At 43.8% G+C, this 21,214-nt stretch overlaps 2 protein-coding genes across 3 annotated transcripts in view; one reads left to right on the top strand and one right to left on the bottom strand.

The window, feature by feature from the left end:
- Positions 1-261: 261 nt before the first annotated feature.
- INPP1 (inositol polyphosphate-1-phosphatase) lies at positions 262-18,124 on the top strand. The gene is made up of 6 exons (XM_078857227.1): positions 262-427; positions 3,011-3,262; positions 4,878-4,938; positions 5,641-5,844; positions 11,572-11,746; positions 13,868-18,124. Exons 2-6 carry the CDS (start codon positions 3,059-3,061, stop codon positions 14,388-14,390), a joined length of 1,167 nt encoding a protein of 388 aa, XP_078713353.1. The 5' UTR covers positions 262-427; positions 3,011-3,058; the 3' UTR covers positions 14,391-18,124.
- A 114-nt stretch (positions 18,125-18,238) lies between these two features.
- LOC144932715 (dynein axonemal heavy chain 5-like) overlaps positions 18,239-21,214 on the bottom strand; it is a 95,011-nt gene continuing 92,035 nt past the window's right edge. For both annotated transcript variants that reach the window (XM_078857085.1, XM_078857095.1), the window contains exons 75-76: positions 20,267-20,488; positions 18,239-19,231 (exon numbers count right to left, since the gene is read on the bottom strand). In XM_078857085.1, coding sequence (XP_078713211.1) covers positions 18,992-19,231; positions 20,267-20,488 — 462 coding nt within the window. In that variant the 3' untranslated portion in view covers positions 18,239-18,991. The remainder of the gene's footprint in view (positions 19,232-20,266; positions 20,489-21,214) is intronic.

Raw genomic sequence — 21,214 nt, 5'->3', positions numbered from 1 at the left:
GCGGACCGAGGCCACGCCCCCCACACTCTCATCGCTGATCGAGGCCACGCCCCCCACTCATCGCGGACCGAGGCCACGCCCCCCACACTCTCGTCGCGGCCTGAGGCCACGCCCCCTCCATTCTCACCGCGGACCGAGGCCACGCCCCCCCACTCTCACCGCGAACCGAGGCCACGCCCCCCCACTCTCATCACGGCCCGAGGCCACGCCCCCACTCTCATCGCGGCCCGAGGCCACGCCCCCACACTCTCACCGCGGACCGAGGCCACGCCCCCCATCACCACTCGGCGGCCGGTGCCTCGTCGACCACCGCGGGGCATCGTGGAAGTGGTTTGGGGTGGTGGTGATGGTGGTGACCTCTCTCCTTTCCACATCGCAGATCATTCCTCGTGTGTCGGAGTCGAACATCGAGTGGACAACAAAGACGGTGTGGACGATACTCCCCGCTTCGATGTTTTTTCGCGGCGTTTGTGTGTTTGTGTTCGCTGCTTCTGTACGCCAAGGTTGTTGTTGTTCACCGTTGTTGTTGTTGTTTGTAACGCGAGTTTGTCGGTGTCACCGGAATCTGTTGCGGCGCCGAGGAGACGCATGGGGAGTAGCAGTCGAGGCAGGGCGTGTGCTGTGTGTTACAGTGAGTGTTACAGTGTGTGTGTTACAGTGTGTGTGTTGCAGTGACAGTGTTACAGTGTGTGTTACAGTGTGTGTGTTGCAGTGCTACAGTGTGTGTGTTGCAGTGCTACAGTGTGGGTGTTACAGTGACAGTGTTACAGTGTGTGTGTTACAGTGTGTGTGTGTGTTACGGTGTGTGCTGTGTGTGTGTTACAGTGTGTGTGTTACAGTGTGTGTTACGGTGTGTGCTGTGTGTGTGTTACAGTGTGTGTGTGTTACGGTGTGTGCTGTGTGTGTGTGTGCTACAGTGTGTGTTACAGTGTGTGCTACAGTGTGTTACAGTGTGTGCTGTGTGTGTGTTACAGTGTGTGCTGTGTGTGTTACAGTGTGTGTGTGTTACAGTGTGTGTGTTACGGTGTGTGCTGTGTGTGTGTGCTACACAGTGTGTGCTGTGTGTGTTACAGTGTATGCTGTGTGTGTTACAGTGTGTGCTGTGTGTGTTACAGTGTGTGTGTTACAGTGTGTTACGGTGTGTACTGTGTGTGTTACAGTGTGTGTGTTACAGTGTGTGTGTTACGGTGTGTGCTGTGTGTGTGATGATGAAGTGGTACACGATCTGCACCTGTCCTGGAGACCAGGGTTGGTGGATCACGTCGATGTATTTTGCTTCCAGAGCCACGAGGCTGCCAGGAGGCCAGGACAACAAATGGGTTCACGAACCCATCATTGCGGACTGGTTAGGACTATACACTCATCTTCGTGCTGATGAGATACTGTGCATCGAACCCGGACCGCTTAGCATGTTTGGCGACGTACGGTGCGAAAGAAGTTCAACATACGGTCCAGGGGTTGCTGCTGAAAATATGTACTCCCAAAAGGGCATAATAACAATGTATAAAATATATACATTTATATTTCATGTGGAAAGACAGATGTGTGGATGAGACATGTCTTTATATTTGTATATGTGCTCATCTTTTTTTTCGGGTACAATACTGTGGGTTCTTCCAACAAACTAAACTACTGTATTTTAGAATTAGATGACCAAACATCCGGTGCAGAACTTTACGAAAAAAAAGATCACGAGATCTTTTCAGCCACATACGGGACGTGCACTGCCATGGATGTTGAGGCATTTGTTTTCATGCAGAGGAGCTTCTAGTTTACTGTTGACCCTAGCCACCCCAGGAAGTATCGTGGTTATATAACCGCACAGCAGGACATGCGTGATTAGAAGCATTCTCACAAAAAAACATTTCAGATAAAAAAAGAGACCCCACAGCCATTAAGTGAGCTTTCTTGAGCTTTTCACTTTTAAGAGAGGGTCACATTTCATTTCTTGCACCAGGGCCCATGCCAAGCACACTCCTCTGTATCTCGGGATATAATTCTGAACAATTGGTAGGCTATGTAGAACTGGAATAAACTTACTCGGTGTTGGAGCAGGTACTCATAAGCAGCGGTGTATAGGTACGAAACCGAGGTTACAAAGAGATTATAGCAGAGATTGGAAAATCATGACCTTTGCGTGCTTTGCACAGCCCGCAATTTCCTCCAAAACTCGGGCCTCTTCACGTGTAGGCATGTTCCATTACGTCCAATTTATGGACGGAATACATTCCGTGCCATTGTGTCATTCACTAACAATGGTAAGTTGGCAAGGCGATGTGTTTTGGATTTTTCATCAAGATGTGAATCATGCCCCCCCCCCCCCTCTGAGATAGCTCAGAGGGTATGTATTGTACAGATAATTATCAATCCTAAGTTAGAATTGTTCTATCTTCTACCTGTTGTTAAATGGCAATATTTAATGCTCCAGGTTGGTGAAACTGCATACCTTATTTCATGCACAACAGTGTGGACAACACATTTATTGTATTTGCAGGCACAAGCAACATATCACGTCATAGCAAGTACATATTACCTATGATGTATGGATCCGAAATGCGGATTTTATGTTTCATTACAAATACTGAAACGGCACAGAGAAACATGGAGTGATCCACGCTTGGAAATACATGAAGAGACAGACGGAGGAGAAGAATACATGAGTTAGGGAACACACGCAGGTTGAAGACATAGTATTTATACGTGACTTTACCGAAAGAACCAAAGAATAGTATTGACTGTTAAGAAAAATATGTGGCTAAAGGAGGTAACGGCCAGTGATTGAAAATAACGAGTGCCAGTACAAAAAAGTGAAGATAAAGCAATGAAATCGGTTTGCGTGCAATTGCTAGGTGGATTGCTATATCGCAGGATTGTGAAAGATGGTGACAGCTTGGGGAGGCCTTCATCCAGTAATGGATTGATCATTGCTGATGATGACTCATAACTTGGGCACCCAGATGTTTTGTTTGCGTGAGCGTGGATTGCACTCTGCTGATCTCTTTGTGTGCAGTCAAGCCGCCCTCCTCACTGCCGCTGAACTTGAGACTTTCTTGAGGCCATGGCGGAAATTCTGGCCTCGCTGTTGGAGGTGGCGGAGAAAGCGGCGAACATTGCGCGTGTCTGCCGTGCCGAGGAGGCACTCTTCAGCCTCCTGGTGGAGGAGAAGACGGGCGACGACAAGAACAAGAAGTTTCTGAGCGACTTCAAGACCTTGGCCGACGTGCTCATCCAGGAGGTCATTAAGCATTATGTGGGCAAGAAGGTGAGAGCGGTCATCATCAGGATTGGAATCTTCTTTGTCATCTTCATTGGTTTTAACTTAGTTTTGGACACTGATCTACAAAGACCTTAATATACAACTTACAAATATATACATCTAATTGAGGTATTTTTTGTGTAATTGGGAAAACTGCGGTGTTATGCAATGCCTTTCCGGACTTACAGGGTCTGCAGGAGGTGTGTCATTTCACGTGTATAAGGATTTGCGTTTATTAGGGACTTGAATACCAAGGCATCTACAGCATTCTTACAAAAACACAAAAAATGAGAAGGCAATATGACCAGGGCAACAAGGGGAAAGAAGCCACCTTTTTGTATATTTCATGTGATTGTGGATGGGCCAAACCTTTTGTAAGATTACTCGTAAATCACCATTGGAGCACGTATACCGTGTTCTCATGGCAAGAGGCAACTAGACTGATCGGCCCAGGTATGGCCCTGCATGGTTCGGATCTTGTCCCAATGCTTCATGAGTCGCACGTCTCTGTGGGTTTGGTGGCTCTTCTTCTTCCGTCTCCTTTACGACTTCCCGTCCTAACCCTCCACAGCCTGAAATAGGCTAAAATAGATGTACAGTCTATTTTAACAGGGTTTAGAATATGCTCACTTGGGTTAGGCCACGGGTCGGCAACCTGCTGCTCTAGAGCCACATGCGGCTCTTTAAGGACTGCTTCCTGATGTTATTTATGAAGGACCATCTTGTATTCACATGCATTGCGGCTTTTGAAATGTTGAGTTTTTTACCGGATAACAAAAAAAACAGCTGCTCTTGTTATCATCCTTACCGACCCCTGGGTTTAGTGAAAGCAACTTAAAATCTGTCAAACATTTCTGCTGTCTTTTTCAAAACCAAAATACGGCCTGTTAGTTGATCATTGACTGCACATCCATTTCTTGTGACATCACCACTTGTAACATCACCACTCTATTTCGAGGGTGGCCTGCGTTAAGGCCAGCAGCACGCTTCTTAGATGTGAGCTGCATGGACTGGTAACAGAGAGGGTTCGGTGTCATGTCAGCCCATGTAACACTGTTGTGAGAATCCAGGCAGAGCTCCCTTGTTTGATTAATAATCCGGTCTGGCTCACTTTCCAGTGATATTGGACACATAAACACATTCCTGCGGAGGGAGCTGGTAGGAACGTTGGGTTACTCGGTCAATGGCCAGGGTCAACGGCGGCGTGGTGTATTCCGCAAATATGCCCGACTGTGAGGGCAGGCACAAGCCGGCGTGAGTAGGTTGAACGTCGAGTTTTATAAGGGCACAACGGGGTGACCAGCCCCTCCCCACCCAGCCCCACCCCTCCCACCCCCCATCCAGCCCCACCCTCTCCACCCAGCCCCTCCCCACCCTCCCCACCCAGCCCCTCCCCACCCAGCCCCACCCTCCCCACCCAGCCCCTCCCCACCCTCCCCTCCCCACCCAGCCCCTCCCTGCACGACGGACACAATAATCCCCTGTGGGCTGGTGTAACCAGGAGGTTCCTACCAGTATTAGTAGTTTGTGTGTTTCAGAGCCATAGCTATCAATCTCCTTGTTTGGAACTGCTGTAATATGAAAGAAATTCCCTCAAGCCCACTGTGTCCATTGTGTTTAGTTCCCAGGTCTGGCAGGGCACATTTATGGAGAAGAGAGCAACAAGTTCACTAATAGCTTGGGTAAGTTTTGCTTCGTAGTGCTTCCTGTGCTCATTGCAAATGTTGAAAGTAATTGCTTTGTTTAGCACTTGTTGTGTGTAAGCAGTTTTGTTTGGGTTCCTAATAATGTAAAAGTTATCGTGCTTGCTACAACATTCCATCCCACCCCGTTGTGCGCATACCACGATTATGAATGCCAACTAACAGGATTTATCTTCACAGTGGGCATGCAACTCTTCTCCTCTACAGCGATTCATTTAATTTTGCTTCTGGGTCACGATTCGATGAAAAACAATTATGTTTCTGATTGCACAGGTTTTTTAAATTTTTTCCAAGCAGTTTTGTTTTTCCAGAATATAATTTTTCGACCTCTGTTGCCACTGAGAATAATGTTCATCGCATGACAGTCAAACCGATATTTTCTAATTTCTCAGAGCTTGAATTTAGTCAATTTAAGTACAGGACCAAGTTTGTTGTTATGGCTGTTTTGTGCAATCATTGGTGACCAAGCTGAGACCATCAACTCATTACACTTGAGAAGCAATTTTAATTACAGGAGGCTGCTTGGATTTTAACCCAGGATATCAGCAGTGTCATCTCAGCACATTTGAGGCACCCAGCCATCTGAAGGATAGGTTTATATCGATGCATCGTTAACATGCCTGCCCACCAGCTGTGCTGCATTAATGCCTTTCACCTGAACGTACCCGCACGTGCACGCAGGTGAGACGGTATACATCGAGGTGTGCGCTACCCCCGCCGACACGGCGGAGTTGCTCACCCTCGTACTGGATGGGAACCACCAGGCCGCTCGCCTCCTCGCCGACGCCGTGCACTCTGACTCCGGGCTGGCGCCCGATCCCCGGTTGAAGGACATCGCCGTGAAGCTGGAGCCCGAGGACCTCGGGGTGTGGGTCGACCCCATCGGTAGGTGTAGCCCATGGGAGAGGATGAGCTTACGATCAAATTGCCTCGGATGTACTCGGTCTCGGCAGATCTCAGGTTGAGCCCGGTCAGAGTCTGGACTGCAGGCTGCCTGGGAATATCAGGTGCTGTAAGCTTCTACCGTGAGGTGGCCAGGAGATGTTAGTACAGCAGTGGATTGATTTGAATCTATCTGTGTTCAGTTTGTTGGATTACCTCCTCATATAGGTGGTTTGTTTCTCCAGATACTTCACTCCATGTCAGACAATCATAATTGGAATTGGCTGACATCTCAATATAAGGCCCTCCAGAAATAGGGTGCTGAGACTCATTTGGGGTTTCTAAGATCAATAATAGGCACACTAGCCTTTTGCCCGTCCAAGGACGGCTGTATTGCAGTAAATCTGAAACTTGCAAGCGAAAAGCAGACTGCGACGTGATATTAATTGCATTAATTTGTGTGCATTTTCTAAGGGCGCGGTGACACAGACCTATTTCATTTTAAGGTTATAATCCCTTGTTCATCATGACGTCCTTTTTACTTTGATGTCTCAACAGCGTTATGGAGATCGCGTGACGTGAGGCTTCTGCCTTTGTAGTGAGGGTTGTAAGTTGACGCCGAGGAGGGGGGAGGAGGCGCCTTGGCCCCGCATGTGGACTAACATCAGCCGCTAATTAAGTGACGTCAGCCGTTAATTATTATGAATGGGAGGACGTCACCTTATAATGATTATTAATGAGGGGGACTGTTCGATGTGGAGTGACTTCACCTGCTCATGATTATTAATAAGGAGGAGGGTGCTCTATGTGGAGTGACGTCACCTGCTCATGATTATTAATGAGGAGGGCTGCTCGACGTGGAGTGACGTCACGAGCATTGCACACAGACATTCTTGGCTCATAGTAGGTAATAATAATGGGCGGGGTGTCCATTTGGAGGACGTCACCTGTTCATGGATATTAATGAGGGTGGCTGGTCGATGTGGAGTGACGTCACGAGCGTTAAGGACAGACATTCCTGGGTGATTATAGTCGGTATTATTATTGTTCTTGTAATGTGTTGGGACTTAACCCTCAGAGGGACTATCAAGACCTATGTATCATGCGTTTCGTCAACATTTATCTTGGTAGCAAATTGTGAAAACATAACCCCTCTCATTTTGTCCGCATGATGCTCCAGCAAAAGCTGAAAAAGATAATTTCTTCGTGTAATGATGAGGGGACTTTATTTCTCTTCAAGCCACGTTTCTAACGAGAATCAATATTTGCCAAATGTACAAGTACTGTCGCTATACAGACTCCTTGTACCATCTTAAGTCTTTAATCCTATTTATATGTATGTATGTTGAAAGTCTTTTTCACCGTACATAGCCAACCATGCTAATAGGAGGTGCGGGGGAAGGACAACAAACTAAACACAAAAAGGTATACATTTTTTAGATTTAAAGCTTTCGTGACTGCAGGGATTCATATTCTTGGTTCTTTTGGTAAAGTCACGTAGAAGGGAAATAATAAAATAATACAAATATAAAACAATAAAATTCTCACGACGTTTCGACTGCAACACAAGCAATCATCATCAGGTGTGGAAAAAAATTCTTGCCGTGTTTTTCACACCTGATGATGATTGCTTGTGTTGCATTCGAAACGTCATGAGAATTTTATTGTTTTTTTTATTTTATTGTTTCCCTTATACGTGACTTTACCGAAAGAACCAAGAATACAAAAAGGTAGCTTAAGTGGTAGGCTTGTTATTTTTTGATTGCCAAAATAAAAACACATTTAGCTGTTAGCAGAAATACAATCGTAAAATTTGGCTTTAGTTTAGCAGTTAAATGTGAATGGTGGAGTGCCCACTTTTACATACATTTGACTGAAAAGATTTCCCATTGCAAATTACTTGTGCTTTGACATCTTTTAATGTAACATTTAGAATTTATGAATTCCAATTAACCTGTCCTCTATATTATTTATGAGTACCGCAGAGCATTTGGTTCTGTTTTTTTACCCCATTTAATTGCCTTAACTACCTGGGCTGCACAATGTTTTCCTCAAACTTCAATTCACTAAGAGTTGTTGTGTGGTTTATAATTGCACCGGGCAAAGTGCACAGCACTTGCCTGTGTATACAGTCCACAGCCTCGGCCTACAGTATTCTTATCATGAGGAAGTTTTATTGTTTACTGAAGCATAAAGTTAATAAAAACCAGTATTCATCAACATACCATTTAAGTCGACTTACTTACGAACACCTCAAAACTGCGAAACTCCTGTGGTCCAATTGAGGTATTGGGAAATATGTTGCTTTGCATACAGTTTTTGGTAAAAAAAAATGTGTTGACGTTTCTACTCATAACAAAGAAGCAAATTTGGCCCGAGAACATGTATTTCTCTTCGTTCGCCAAGATGTGATGTGAATATGACCACCTAACGTCAGTCCTAACAATGTATTTATATGGTAAATAAGAGTGGATTATTTCATAACCCACTTGTTTAAGCTAGTTATATAATTTACTATTATTGGCCACGTGAAGAAATTAAAACCGCTAAATTGATGCAACGTAATGTGGGACTGACAAGTGAAATATCTGGTCTGGGTCGATGTTCTAATAGTCCTAAAACCTGATAAATGCCCATGTCCTATATGATAGAAAACCACTCTCATCGGTGGAGCCTCCACTTAAACTCGGGCACTTGACCCCTCCCCCAACATTTGTTTTAACCTAGGCACTGCCTCTTCTGAAATTAAGGACTGCCAATGCCCTATTTTGGCTATTCCCTTATTCCTCCCCTAATGGAAAAACGCATCTCTAGGCCAACAATGCAAGAAGAATGCTTATCAGGGGGTAATGTGGCCCTATAGGAAAGCGCCATAGAACTCAGTGGGCCGTAATGCAGTCAGCATATGAATTAGAATCTTCATTTATCCTGGAGGCACTGCTATTGATGAATCGGCAGTAGACTACGCAGGTTTGAGTGATGGATCGTGAGGTACGAAATCTCCTTCTGCGTTATGCAATCACCTGTCCTGCAGCTGGATACCTGCATGAATATCAAGTAGCGATGTGGTCGGTCCCAGAAAATCTCGGTGACTGCAACTACCCGGATGCAAACCTCTGCTCTCAACCTGTGCCTTCCACCCCAGAATGATTTATTTTCGCTTCCTCTGCATGTGATATAAAGTAAATTAACAGGCTAAGGGGATTGTTTAATCACTTTAATGAAATAACTATTTAATTCGTCCACTGCTGTGCTTTGTAGATAGATAATTGTATTTCAATAGAATGTCTTCACAATGTTAAACATGGATCAGTTTAGACTTCACAATTTCCAATAAAAACCATAATCCACCGTGTAATTTTGGGCATGCCTGGTAAATGATATATCTCTCAAGTGTGCTAAATGCAAAATATTTACAATTTAAGTATAAGAACCAAATATATATTTAAAAAAAATAAAAACACAGTTTTAGTCACTTGCTTTTTTCTTGCTCTGTTTTGACATGTCGTAAGAAAACGCATTATTCACTGTGCCTGTATAGCCTAGAGAGCCTGCTGTTTTGCCAACTGTGTGCCTAGGGACGTCATGGGAAATGAGACGTCGGTTTCCATTGAAGCACGCGTGTACGCCTACAATTTCTGCAGTGGCAGTTCAGAGTGCAGCTGTCTTTACAAACAGCACTGTATCCCCAACCCTTAGCTGACCCATTTTTTCCACACAAGTTATGCTGTGCCCATTAATACGCACCCATGTTTGTGCTGCCCTGCGAGCCCCGAAGCCAAATAACTCTGAATATACCCAACCTCATCGGATCTCAGAAGCAAAGCGGAGTTAAGCCTGGTTAGTACTTGGATGGGAGACCACCAGAGAATAGCTTGTGTCGTGATGTTCATGTGCCTGTGAAGTGGGGAGCGGGAGCGCGCTGCGCTACGAACCTGGCGACCCGGGTTCGATTCCCGCTCATGGCCAACACCCAGTGACGATTACTTGAACCGGTCCTGGGCCTCCCTCAGGTCGACTCAGCCTCAAATGAGTACCTGGTACGATGTGTAAACATTGCCATTAGGGAGACAAAGGCGGTCAGGCGTAGCGTTGGCCACCCACCCCCTTGTGTGCTGTGCCGGCCTTCATAGGTGCCCGCTAACAGCACTTGCCCATACAGTCTGTTACAGGCTATACGGGGGATCTGTCTTTTTGTGCATGTCAGGTAGCCAGGATAAGGCAGGATAGTAATGGATTGAATCTCTCTGTTAAGGTTTGAGTGTTCTGTCCCATATGCACAGTTTCCTGGGTATGCCCGTTCTCTTGGCTACGTACGATGCGAAAAAGAAGTTCAAAATACATCTGTACGCGAATGATATTGGCTAAACATCCCTTAATGTGGAGCCCTCCAGAGTCCTGACACTAAGTCTTTCCTGGGTAAATAGATAAATGGTGTTTACAAGTAAAGAAAACATTTGTTCAATGCAGTAACAGGCATAATTTCGGTCAAATGTGGCAATCAGAATACAATACTTTATATGCAGATACTTTAAAATTATACTTTTAAAGCTTCATTAGAAAGTCAGACTTGCTAACTTGATACCACTTAGCTTCTCTGGCAAATTATTTTTGTGGGAACGTTAAGTACAATATTTACAGGGTGTCCCCAATGTAGTGTTATCCCCATCATATAACTTTTACAGGATATGATTATAACTGACAGGTAACATGATAGAATGTTGCTCTGATATTAAAACATTATTGCGGGGGACGTACATTTTACACCGAATTCATAGCATTCATGTTTAACCATGCAACGTCTCGTCCATTAGGTCAGTGTTTGTCATTCTCATGACAAAGGATAATCTTACACCATATTCTATATCACATTTTACTTTTATCTACCATTATACTACCTGTTACAAGCGTAACAAACAAGCACAGGTAAACCAAACACAAACTTGGTAATATTGCGGTAACATGACCATTGTCTGCACACTTGTGTAGTTGTAAGCAGCACGCAGACCCTAAACAATACTTTGATTTATCTATAGCAGGGGTGTGGAACCTATGAGCCAAATCCAGGTCACGACTTCAATTTATGTAGCCCAATGCCACATGAAGCCTACCGCTTTGAAACAACCCGTAATTGATGTTTATTTGCCACTGCAAGCGTCTTACTGTCTTTTCGACCGAGCAACATTGTGTTTAAACTTCATGCCACTTCGTCACCGGTTATCTTTTAAGTATGTCTGAGCACGCAGTCGATGCATACCGACCTCGGATGATCAACGTTTACTGTCAATTGATGTGTGGCCCCCCAAAGCTATTTGAAAGTCCGATTCAGGAATGAAAATGTTCCACACCCATGCAGAGCAGCAACTACAATTTCACATTCAGGTGGTAAAGCCAGATAACCGCGTCAGGAGCAGCAGAATGTATTGTTGTAATGTCTCCTTGGTATTTGTGGATCGGGCATTGCGTCATTATTTGTTATATGGTCTATTCTGGATGACCACCGTTACACTCAAGAGTTTTAAAAATTTCCATTTGTGCATCAGATATCTGCATCTGCCATGGTTTGTGCGTGTGCGGTTTCGGGTGTATCATGAGCTCCGTGGAAGATCAAACCCAGGGATTTTCTGTTTTGGGTCTTTCACACCCATAATCTATAGCTACAATTCATAGCTGCAAATATTTTCACGAACATGTTTTCTCCTGGGGACGTGTGCACGCGTGCTTGACCAGACTCGACGAACCAGTACATCGAGGGTGCGTCAGATGACAAGGGCAGAGGCGGGGTGTTCGAGCACGGTCTGCAGTGCGTCACCGTTCTCGTTGGGGCGTACGGGAGGCACGACGGCCTGCCCATTATGGGCGTTGTCAACCAGCCCTTCGTCATGAGGGACCCGCACACCGGCAGGTGAGGGCACACTCTCTCTCGGCGCACGTAGGCCTCGCCAATTGGTTCTTCGAAACCTCTCACTCGTGCTGTGATTGGGATGTATTGTGAGAAGGGAGGATGTGTTAGGAAATGTGGGGGGTTTTACAGGTCGATGTGTTTCAGTGAAAGATGATGTATCATGTGTTTATTTTATTGTGGTGATAATAACCAGTGCACACACATGCCATTCCATGAGTTACAGGTGACATTTGCCACTGAATTGTTTTGCTCTTGGGAATCATATTACTGTAGTCTCTGGATTACCACATGATCCAGAGTTAAGACACATGCCAAAATCGTACATGGTGTCAAAAAATCTATACAAATATGGTCACATACAACTACCGGATTATAAGATGGTAGGTATGTATACGTCTCATAATCGCAGAATTATTGTAAGAATAATAATCATGCTCTTTACTAAAAAATGAGGATTCTGCACTGAAATGTTTGACCAATTCTCATGACTTTTTGGAATGTGGGAGAAAATTGGAGTATTCACCAAGCAAACGAGGAGGTAACACTCTCCACAGATATATTCAGCAATCTATTGCTCTACTGCCATGTCCTGGCTACCTTACAGCCCAAGCCAAAACCACATGTTTTGACAATACGAGGCACAAGCCTGCTTGGCTTGTGGGAATCTGATGATTTTTTTAAATTAATTTATAAAACATAGAATGATGTAAAGAGGGACATTGACTCTTAACACACAGTACTCTAAAATTCAGGGCACATTGCAGGTTCTAAATGGTTTGTCAAGGAGTGTATATATATACACCTTCATTCATTGTGTGCACTTGAAACTGGTCAGAGGTGGTCTCTATAAATAATGCTGTTCATGTACTGCATGCCTTACTTGCATGAGGCAGCAACATTTTTCCTGATCTTAAATTATGGGAAACTACAGCAGTGTCAATCATGACTGATGCTTCATTCACAAAGTATTTGTGCATTGAAATAATTGCAGTCTACAGAGTTGGCAGTAATAGATTATAAATGTGTAAAAATGTACACATTTTATTTGAATATAGTAAGTGCAATGCACCACACTTTAACAGCAATGATCAAACCACTGCTGGATAAAGGTCTCACCAAGCCATTACCAGTCCATCTATTTCTTGAGCAAGAGCCGATTTGATAGCTCCGTCTCCATGGTGTGTGTTTTATCAAGTTCAGTTTTCAAAAATACTCCGGTCTGTTCTTGTCTGCCTTTTTAATACATCAAATTGATTCCGATCTGATAATAAAAAACAGCAGAATGTACATATATAATATACATTATGTATGTTGAATAACTGTGAATAAGCCAATCAATAATAGATATCCATTATAATTTATATGAATACATTAACTCACTTCCCCCTCTTATCTTTGCACTTGATTTGCTCACAAGTGATGACATCACATTTATCTCTTTATTTAAGACCGAAACAGGAGGATCTCTCCACAATTCTGGCTGTCGCTTGATGAGGCTGGTTGCAATTACTGGTGAAACGTCGTACTCGAATTGTAAATGTTGTGGATTTACTCTCCTACACACCGGTGTGTTTACGTGACTAACCTTACTAATTGGCTGTCGGGTGGTGGCGGGTTTAACGACACATTTATAATTACGCGTTCTAATCCAAAAAAACCTAGATTATAGGTACTCTGATATGTTTTCCAGTTGTCTTTCCCAACCCATATCAACAAATGTTTAGCCAACTTAGTTGTACGTGACTTTTTTTTGCTCTAATTTATCTTGAGCCCAACGTTGCAACTTTTTTAATCGGTTCTGCGATCATTTCCTGTAGTTCATATTTAAATGTTATTATGACAAACACCACCCCCAAACCCTCTCGGTTCTCACCCGGGCCCAGTGATTTGTTGTTTGGTTCTGTGTGCCCTGAAGATCAAGCAAGCTTAGGTGTGCTGGAGAGTGACAAAGCTTGGGAAGCACTGCTGTAGAGACTCTCGAGAACTCCCTCTAGTGGAGGCCCTGCCAACCAACAGTGCTTTGAGCAAATACTTGCAGCACTGCACCCGTCACCTTTTACACCATTGACTAATATCAAATATTAAACTGCTGTTCTCTTGTTATTGTGGTGTCGCTGCAAGGTGGTCAGGCAAAGGCTTCTGGGGCCTGTGTTACGACGGGGTACGCGTGAGCTCCATCCAAGGCCCTCCCCACTCGGTGGACCTCTCCGTGGTGATGAGCGGCAGCGAGGGCAAGCACGTCAGGTTAGCGATGGGGAAGCTGTGCGGTGGCGATAGCGAACGTGTCCGGCTGGTGGCCGGTGCCGGCTACAAGGCGCTGTGCGTGGCCGAGGGCTTCGTCTCGGCTTACGTGTGCACCAAGCCCAAGACCACGTATGCCTGGGACAGCTGCGCCCCCCACGCGGTCCTGCGATCCCTGGGGGGCGGCGTGGCCAACCTGCGGCGTTGCATGGCGTCGTTCCGGCAGGGCGTCGCTGAGAGAGGCGAAGAAGGGAAGGAACCCCCGCAGCTTGTCTACCACCAGCCCTTCCCGAACGGTAAAGGGGCTGAGATGTGGGCCAATATGGATGGATTTGTGGCCTACCGGTCACCAGCTGTGCTGCAGGCGGCATTGTTGGCCTTGGCGGAGTGCGAGCGAACCTGAGCACTCGCCTTGCAATTGTTCCCCTCTGGTACTGTAGTGTGGCGTGTCGACTTTTTTCCGTAACAATGCCTCCATCAGCTACGGTTTATTGCCGTTTTCTACACGAGACAATTCTGTTGCTTGGGTCATGTTCTATTGGGTGCTAGAGCTAAGTATGACCTTTGAGCTTGGAAACTTTGACTGAACTTTGTCCTTGTTAGTGTATTTTTCACGTACATAACTGTTCTTTTTGATTAGGAAAGAAAGTTACTTGTTTAATTGGAAAAAAGTTATATTCTTCTCATAAGCTGATTTGTAATATCTGTCAGTACTGAAATTTTTTTGCTAAATTTAAAAGGGTTGGCTTAGGTGGCTTAGGCACACGCCTGTAATCCTGGGAGCAAGAGTATGTGGTTCACATATTTATTTTAAACTCAAAAACCGACAAGGTTACGAGGTGGCTAGATGGTAGCACAGAAAGTGGATTAATGAGCCCACCTGTGCAGATCCTGGTATGCTTTGTGAGGTATCACCATGCACTCTAGTTTTCCTCCCATATGTAGCAAAACACTACTTTAAAATGAATTTTCTGAACATCCCAATGCAGGACCTTCCTAAAAAGTCTTTCAAATACTAAACACGTTCTACTTTGAACATGAGGCGGTATGACCACAACCACTGCATTGCGATGTCATTCGGAGCACAGTATTAGTATGGCTGAGCTCAGACTGTATGGATCGCATGTAGAAGTGGTCTCTTCATTGAAGGGCCTCCTGTAAAAAAAGCAATATGTACAGCCCTTTGTCAATCCACTCCTGGATGATGGCCTCCCCAAACCTGTGCTGGTCATGAAGCTTATTTGACCATATTTCACCATCCTGGTCAGTGGGTTGAAGGCATGGAAAATAGATGTGGAAGCATATAAAGTAATGTGCAACAATGGAGGTTCCTGCACTGCCTACCATGCAGCGCCCCGGCATATAATACCTGTTATGCACGGTGGTCGCTCATCCAAAAACTATCCAGGCTCAAGCTTGCTTAGCTCTGAGACGTGATGAGGTGCATTCTGGGTGACATAATGAGTAAAAAGTCTCATGTATTCAAATAGAAAATGTATGGCGACTTCGATGTCCTCCATTACACGATATTGATATTTGAATGTGGTATTTTTTTGCCTATTACATTTGCACATTTGTTTGCATACAATACATGTAAATGCAGTTAAATGTACATATTCAGGAACACACTCGGGTGATGTTGTATGGAACTGGCGGTGAGTGTTGAGAATACGCTTACTAAAGATGTGACATTGACCGATTATTGGACTATTTTTAGAACCTCGTAATTTTCCCCTAAATATCAAAATACTATCTTTATAAATTAAAGGGGTGACTGCATTTTAAGAAAAGTTACTTAATGAAAAATAAGGTGCAAGTCTATTCTATTCTACATTGTGTATTGTATAACATTTTATTATTCACTAGCTTTACTACCCGGCTTCGCCCGAGAATTGGATTGTCTTGGATTAATACACGGCCTACGTGGAGGGTGGGGGGGGAATGCATGACGTCAGCAGGCACACTGCGTGACGCTGCTGCATGCGGGTGACATCACAGATGTGACGTCACCGCTCACTTTCCGTGCAAAATATATCCATTATTGCACTACCCCCCCCCCCCCCCCCAATACAAAAGTCTATTTTTTTATACTTTTGCATTGTGTACAGTCTGGAAGCTACCCACATGCCAAATTTCAAGTTTGTTGCATGTTGGAAAGTATGCTAAACATTTCGAACACACATTCACAAATTTCACTTATATATAGATGGTCCATGGTCGGTCCTCTTCTGGGTGAAGGCCTCCCCACACGTCTAAGTCATTGACGATGTCTGACCATATATTTGACCACACTAGTCGGTGAGAGTTGGGGATGGAGGGTCCAAGACTGATTCAGATACCATACGCCACTCGTGTGCTCGCTGTGGCGAGTTATCAAAATCTAGTCGCGTGGTTCATGGGTCAATGTTGTGCCACTGCTCCACCCCATATTTGATCAAAGTGTCTCATATACAGTCATTGACTAAATGCACATATAAAGCAGCTAAAGTTATATATGTGTATCTGTTCTCTTATCAAAAGGGGTAGTCCCATTATCGTCAATTCTCGAGTGCTTTCATGTCTCAATTCTTTGAGGTTTATCACAGCACGGGTGCTATCCAGTGCTTTTTTAATATATGTATTTTATATTAATACTCCATATAACTGCTGCTGTAGACTACACTGAGTTTGACAAATATTGGTATATAACATGACTGAATGTAAAAGTAAATAGCCAAGTTTATAATTTCCTCTCCTGTTGAGATATTTATGTTCAGGTTAATGAGCCTTTTTTTATTAACTCGTTAAGTGCGTGCACACAAGGTAGACATTGCACAGAAAACTTTGGCAAGGTTTTTAAGCCCAACGTATTACCCCTAATTCCGTTTTACATATTTGTGCTTTTATGGGTGGGGAAAATAGACCTGAATGCAGTACTTGTGGAAATGTATATTTAACTTCTTTCGCACCGTACTTGGCCAACCATGTTAATCGGAAGTGCATTGATTACCTGTTTTAACCTGGAGTCCAGGGTAATTAAAGATAATGAATGTCTACTTGTGACATTTTAATGCAAAATTCATTTGAGCGTTCCTTTTAACAGCTATTTCTTACGTGATAAACGTGCCTCTGTCGTTAATCACTCAGGCATGTGAAAACCATACATGCCTTATTTTTTTTAAGTCATGGATTTGGACTTGTATTGCTTTTTTCTCACATTCGACAATTATGGGTTAAGGTCTTGTCAAACAATGCATGCAGAAAGTTGCATATACTGTACTTGGCATAATCATAACGAGTTGAGACAAATGGAAGGCACCGTAATGCTTCCTTTTGGGGAGGCAAGGCTTGGGTAAGGACGAGGAATTCCAAAGGAGCTGCCTGACTGAAGAATTCCAGCTGTGCTGCCTGGCTACATGAGCTCCAACCTCCCTCTTTGTCCAACTCTTGCCTCTCCTACTCTCTTACCTCCACCTGTGTGGCAGCTCACACAAAACAACTCGCATCTTTACTATGACGATGCAGTAACATGACATTTTAATATGTTGACTGGTTTTCAGAGATATGTGTCGCTGTTTAAATAAATTTTTGGACAAGGCATATTCTATCTGTTCGTCATTTTTTTTGTTAATGCAGTCGTAGTACAGAAGCCATTTAGCACCATTTATTTCAGTGTTTTGTAACCTGCGATTCACAAGGCTTGTGGGAAGTGGTCTGCGGAACTGTTGTAGATTTTTTTTTTCACAAAACCAAATGTAGATTTCCCATTGTACAACTTCGCTGTTATATAAAAAATAAATCGAATTCATTGTTTTCATTAATATTTAAGTGCTTTGAGAGCAGTTTAAATTTCGAAAAACATTTTACTGGTGCACGGTGACCCACACAGAATGTGTTAAGCTTGAAAGTGTTGCGCAGGTCGAGAAAGATTGGGGACCAATGCTTTTAGGCATCTGAATGTCAGTGAACTCCAAGGCAGGTTCATCAGCTGAAACACTGTTCAACTTGCATGCTTGTATGGTTTGTTTGTAATGGGATTTTATTTACATATGTTTGTAAAATTTTGTATAATGGAAATACAATTTTATATACCAATGCATAATCACGAATGTATGTATCATGACTCACATTGTGAATAATAAAATACTCAACATATCCTCTTCGCATTCCTTATTTGGTTAATTTTGCTTCGTGACTTTATCACCGTAAATTTCTATGTCATCACAAATTTCAGCAGGTGTCTACGTGAAGATTTAACAAAATCAACGAGTCTGATATAAGTGCAAACAAATAAACTTTTAATGTCTAAGAGCACAGTGTATTCTTAATAAGCATATGAGAAAAGGCAAAGTTGCTGTAAAGTTCTGCATATAACTCACAATATATTTTAAAAGTGCTCTTTCTTTAAACTAACAGTAAAGTGCAAACAAACGCACATTATCAGTGCCTACTTGATACAGTGGCTCTCCCAAATGACCTGTGAGCCACTTAGGTAGGCAACAATAGTGGTGACTGCGACGGCGAAACAACAAGCGTGAGGTTTTGAGCACAGGTCAGGACGAACAAGAACTGAGTAACATGACTGAAAGTTGAACTACAAGATTTAAGTGGATTTAACGCAATTAATGCTGTTAGTGCATTTAATTTCACCACTTCTGAGAAAGAATGGGCATTTCCAATGCATTGCTGCTAAGCATATGTAACGATTGATCACCCAAGCAATGGCATTGTTACGATTTGGGCCCTTGAATCCCATTAAAAAATAAATTATTTTGTAGTATGTATTGTTTCTCAACTTTAAATTTGCACACTTGTATTCGCTCCATCAGCATTAATGTAACAGTTGCATATCGTTCTCATAAATATGAATCGATTCTCCCCTGCACGATTTTGAATTTGACGCAGGTATTGTGAGCGAAAGAAACAATTTGCAATTAAAGCATCTGTAGCGTGCCTAATTGCTGCCATGCTCCGACACGTGTTACCAACGTTTCACACCACCCTGGCCCGAAGCGTGCTCACGGGTTATTTTGTATCACAGAGCAGCGCCACCCCACGCAGGGTCCAGTGGTCGGGGTTCTGGGTGGTCTTGAGCAGCAACGGGAAGATGTACGTGAGGTCCGTCCGACGCGGCTTCTTGTACACGGGGCACGAGTACGGCACCGCCTGCTGCTGCTGTACCGCCACTGCCTTCCCCTTGGCGTCAGCCGCGGGAGCCGTGTTGATGGCGTAAATATGAACCACGGGCAGCTGCGTGAAGAGGACCTACGTGAAATGAATATGCTAATTAATGCCCGCGAGTGGGAACGCAGTTAATAGCGGGATGGTGTTACCGAATTGCACACACTGGCTTCCTTGAGTTTGCGGTAAATGAGAAATTTACAGTACCGTCAATTGCACAGTAAGTCGTGTTATGTGCATAAAATTTGGGACAAGAGTCGCATGTATTTGTGGCGGGGTGTTACATTCATCTTACAGTATTTGCTAAACTCAAAACTAAGCCAGGTTTTGCAGTGTTCCTGTCCTTCAACAACCATTTCCACAATTACTTTGTAAATCAGAATAAACACAACCCATGTAAATTGCCAGGCACTAAAGCTTGTCAAGTGGGTACAAAACCTGACATGCAGGGATTTTTAGCTTAAAAAATTCTGCAGACTAAAATATGAAACAAATCTAAAGCTTCTGTGATCTCCATTCATGCTTAGATGCCACCAGTGTGGCATGCATACCATCACAATAGAGGATGTTACAAATTCTTAAATAACAAAAATATATGTATGTATATTAAGTGGATAGTTGCCATTTTGCAATGATTTGTAAATAAACCTACAGTTACATAATCTGCACAGTATTGATTTTTTTCATGTTTATAATAATAGCTAATTTTAAAAATGTAAAAACATTTATTTGCATTTATAAGTCGCTTAAATGCCTCGGCAACTAAAAGAATGATGCTATGTATTCTAATTAAGTAATTTGCAGGTCATTTTTCAGATATGGCACATTTCGACCATGGTTAATATACCCGCAGTATTAACCAGGGTGGCCTGCTGGCTTCGAACCACAAGCCTTTGTCACAATTGGTGATCGTGGTACCGCTGGGCCATGTCGCCACCCCCGTATAATGTTGTACGTAATCATTTATTGTAAACCCTATAGCTGCTTCAGATTATAATCGCAACCTCAAATTCCAACAATTGAATGGCGAGGGGGTGAATTGTTTTCTGCCAAGTAACGACAGAGTAGCCATGTTAACCACATAATATTTTTTTATCGTGAATGGAAAGGGCTTTTCACCTTTGGCAGGGCCTCGGCCAGGTTGCCGCTGCGCCGGTCCCAGCCGGCACCGTCCAGGAAGAGGCCGTAGACGAAGACCCCGCCGATGTCGGTGGGCGGCGAGCCCGTCACATCCTCGCGCATCATGCGTGTCACATCGTTGTGCAGCGTCACAGCGTCCAGGGCCCAGCCGCGGCTCACGTTCTGCCGCGTCGTCTCCTGCCTCATGGCTGTCAGGAATCCCTGGGCGCGCGCAATAATCACCTCGCTGGGTTAACGGATGCTCCGCTGGGTTAACGAAATCCTCCGCCGCGGAGATGGAGCATTGAGATCAATTAATGTGCACAGGTGAGATGGATGGTAGCAGCACTGGACTGCAAGGGGTGGCAACGGCATGGGAGAAAAGCCTTCATCCAGCAGTGGATACATAATGTGTGATGATGCCCATACCATCTACGTGCATTTTTTTCATGTATTTTTTCTGTAAATTATTGGTAATCATTGCCGATCATTATGTATTGAGCAATGTAATTGCAGTGATATTGTTTATTGCAGGTGGACCAAAAATGATTGTCATATGATGCTATTTAGTAAATTGGTCATAAAAATGCTGCACTGACTCAAAAAGTACACGATATAATTATAAATCAAATGGAATTTACATAGCATTTAAATACAATCTCAAGACATGTAAGCAAACAGTGTCACATGGTCATCCTGGGTAAAGGAGCCATTTGATATAAAGAGAAAACAACTGTCAGGGGCAGAGGAGAAGAGGATGATCGTGAACCTGGATTTAAACAGGGACAGAAAATCAACAGCAGAGATGGTCATGGGGAGGGAATTTCAGACCACTGGTGTAGCAGAGGAGCATCATTACAGATTGAAGATTGATTGAAGGAACTAGCATCAAGGCTTTCAACTCCTATGAAACTATAATGACTGATTTTTCGGCACACAGTTTAAAGA

The sequence above is a fragment of the Lampetra fluviatilis genome, chromosome 1, assembly GCF_964198595.1.
Source record: "Lampetra fluviatilis chromosome 1, kcLamFluv1.1, whole genome shotgun sequence".
Taxonomy (NCBI): domain Eukaryota; kingdom Metazoa; phylum Chordata; class Hyperoartia; order Petromyzontiformes; family Petromyzontidae; genus Lampetra; species Lampetra fluviatilis.
Note: the sequence above shows the minus strand (reverse complement) of the source record. Positions and strands in the feature narration are given on the sequence as shown.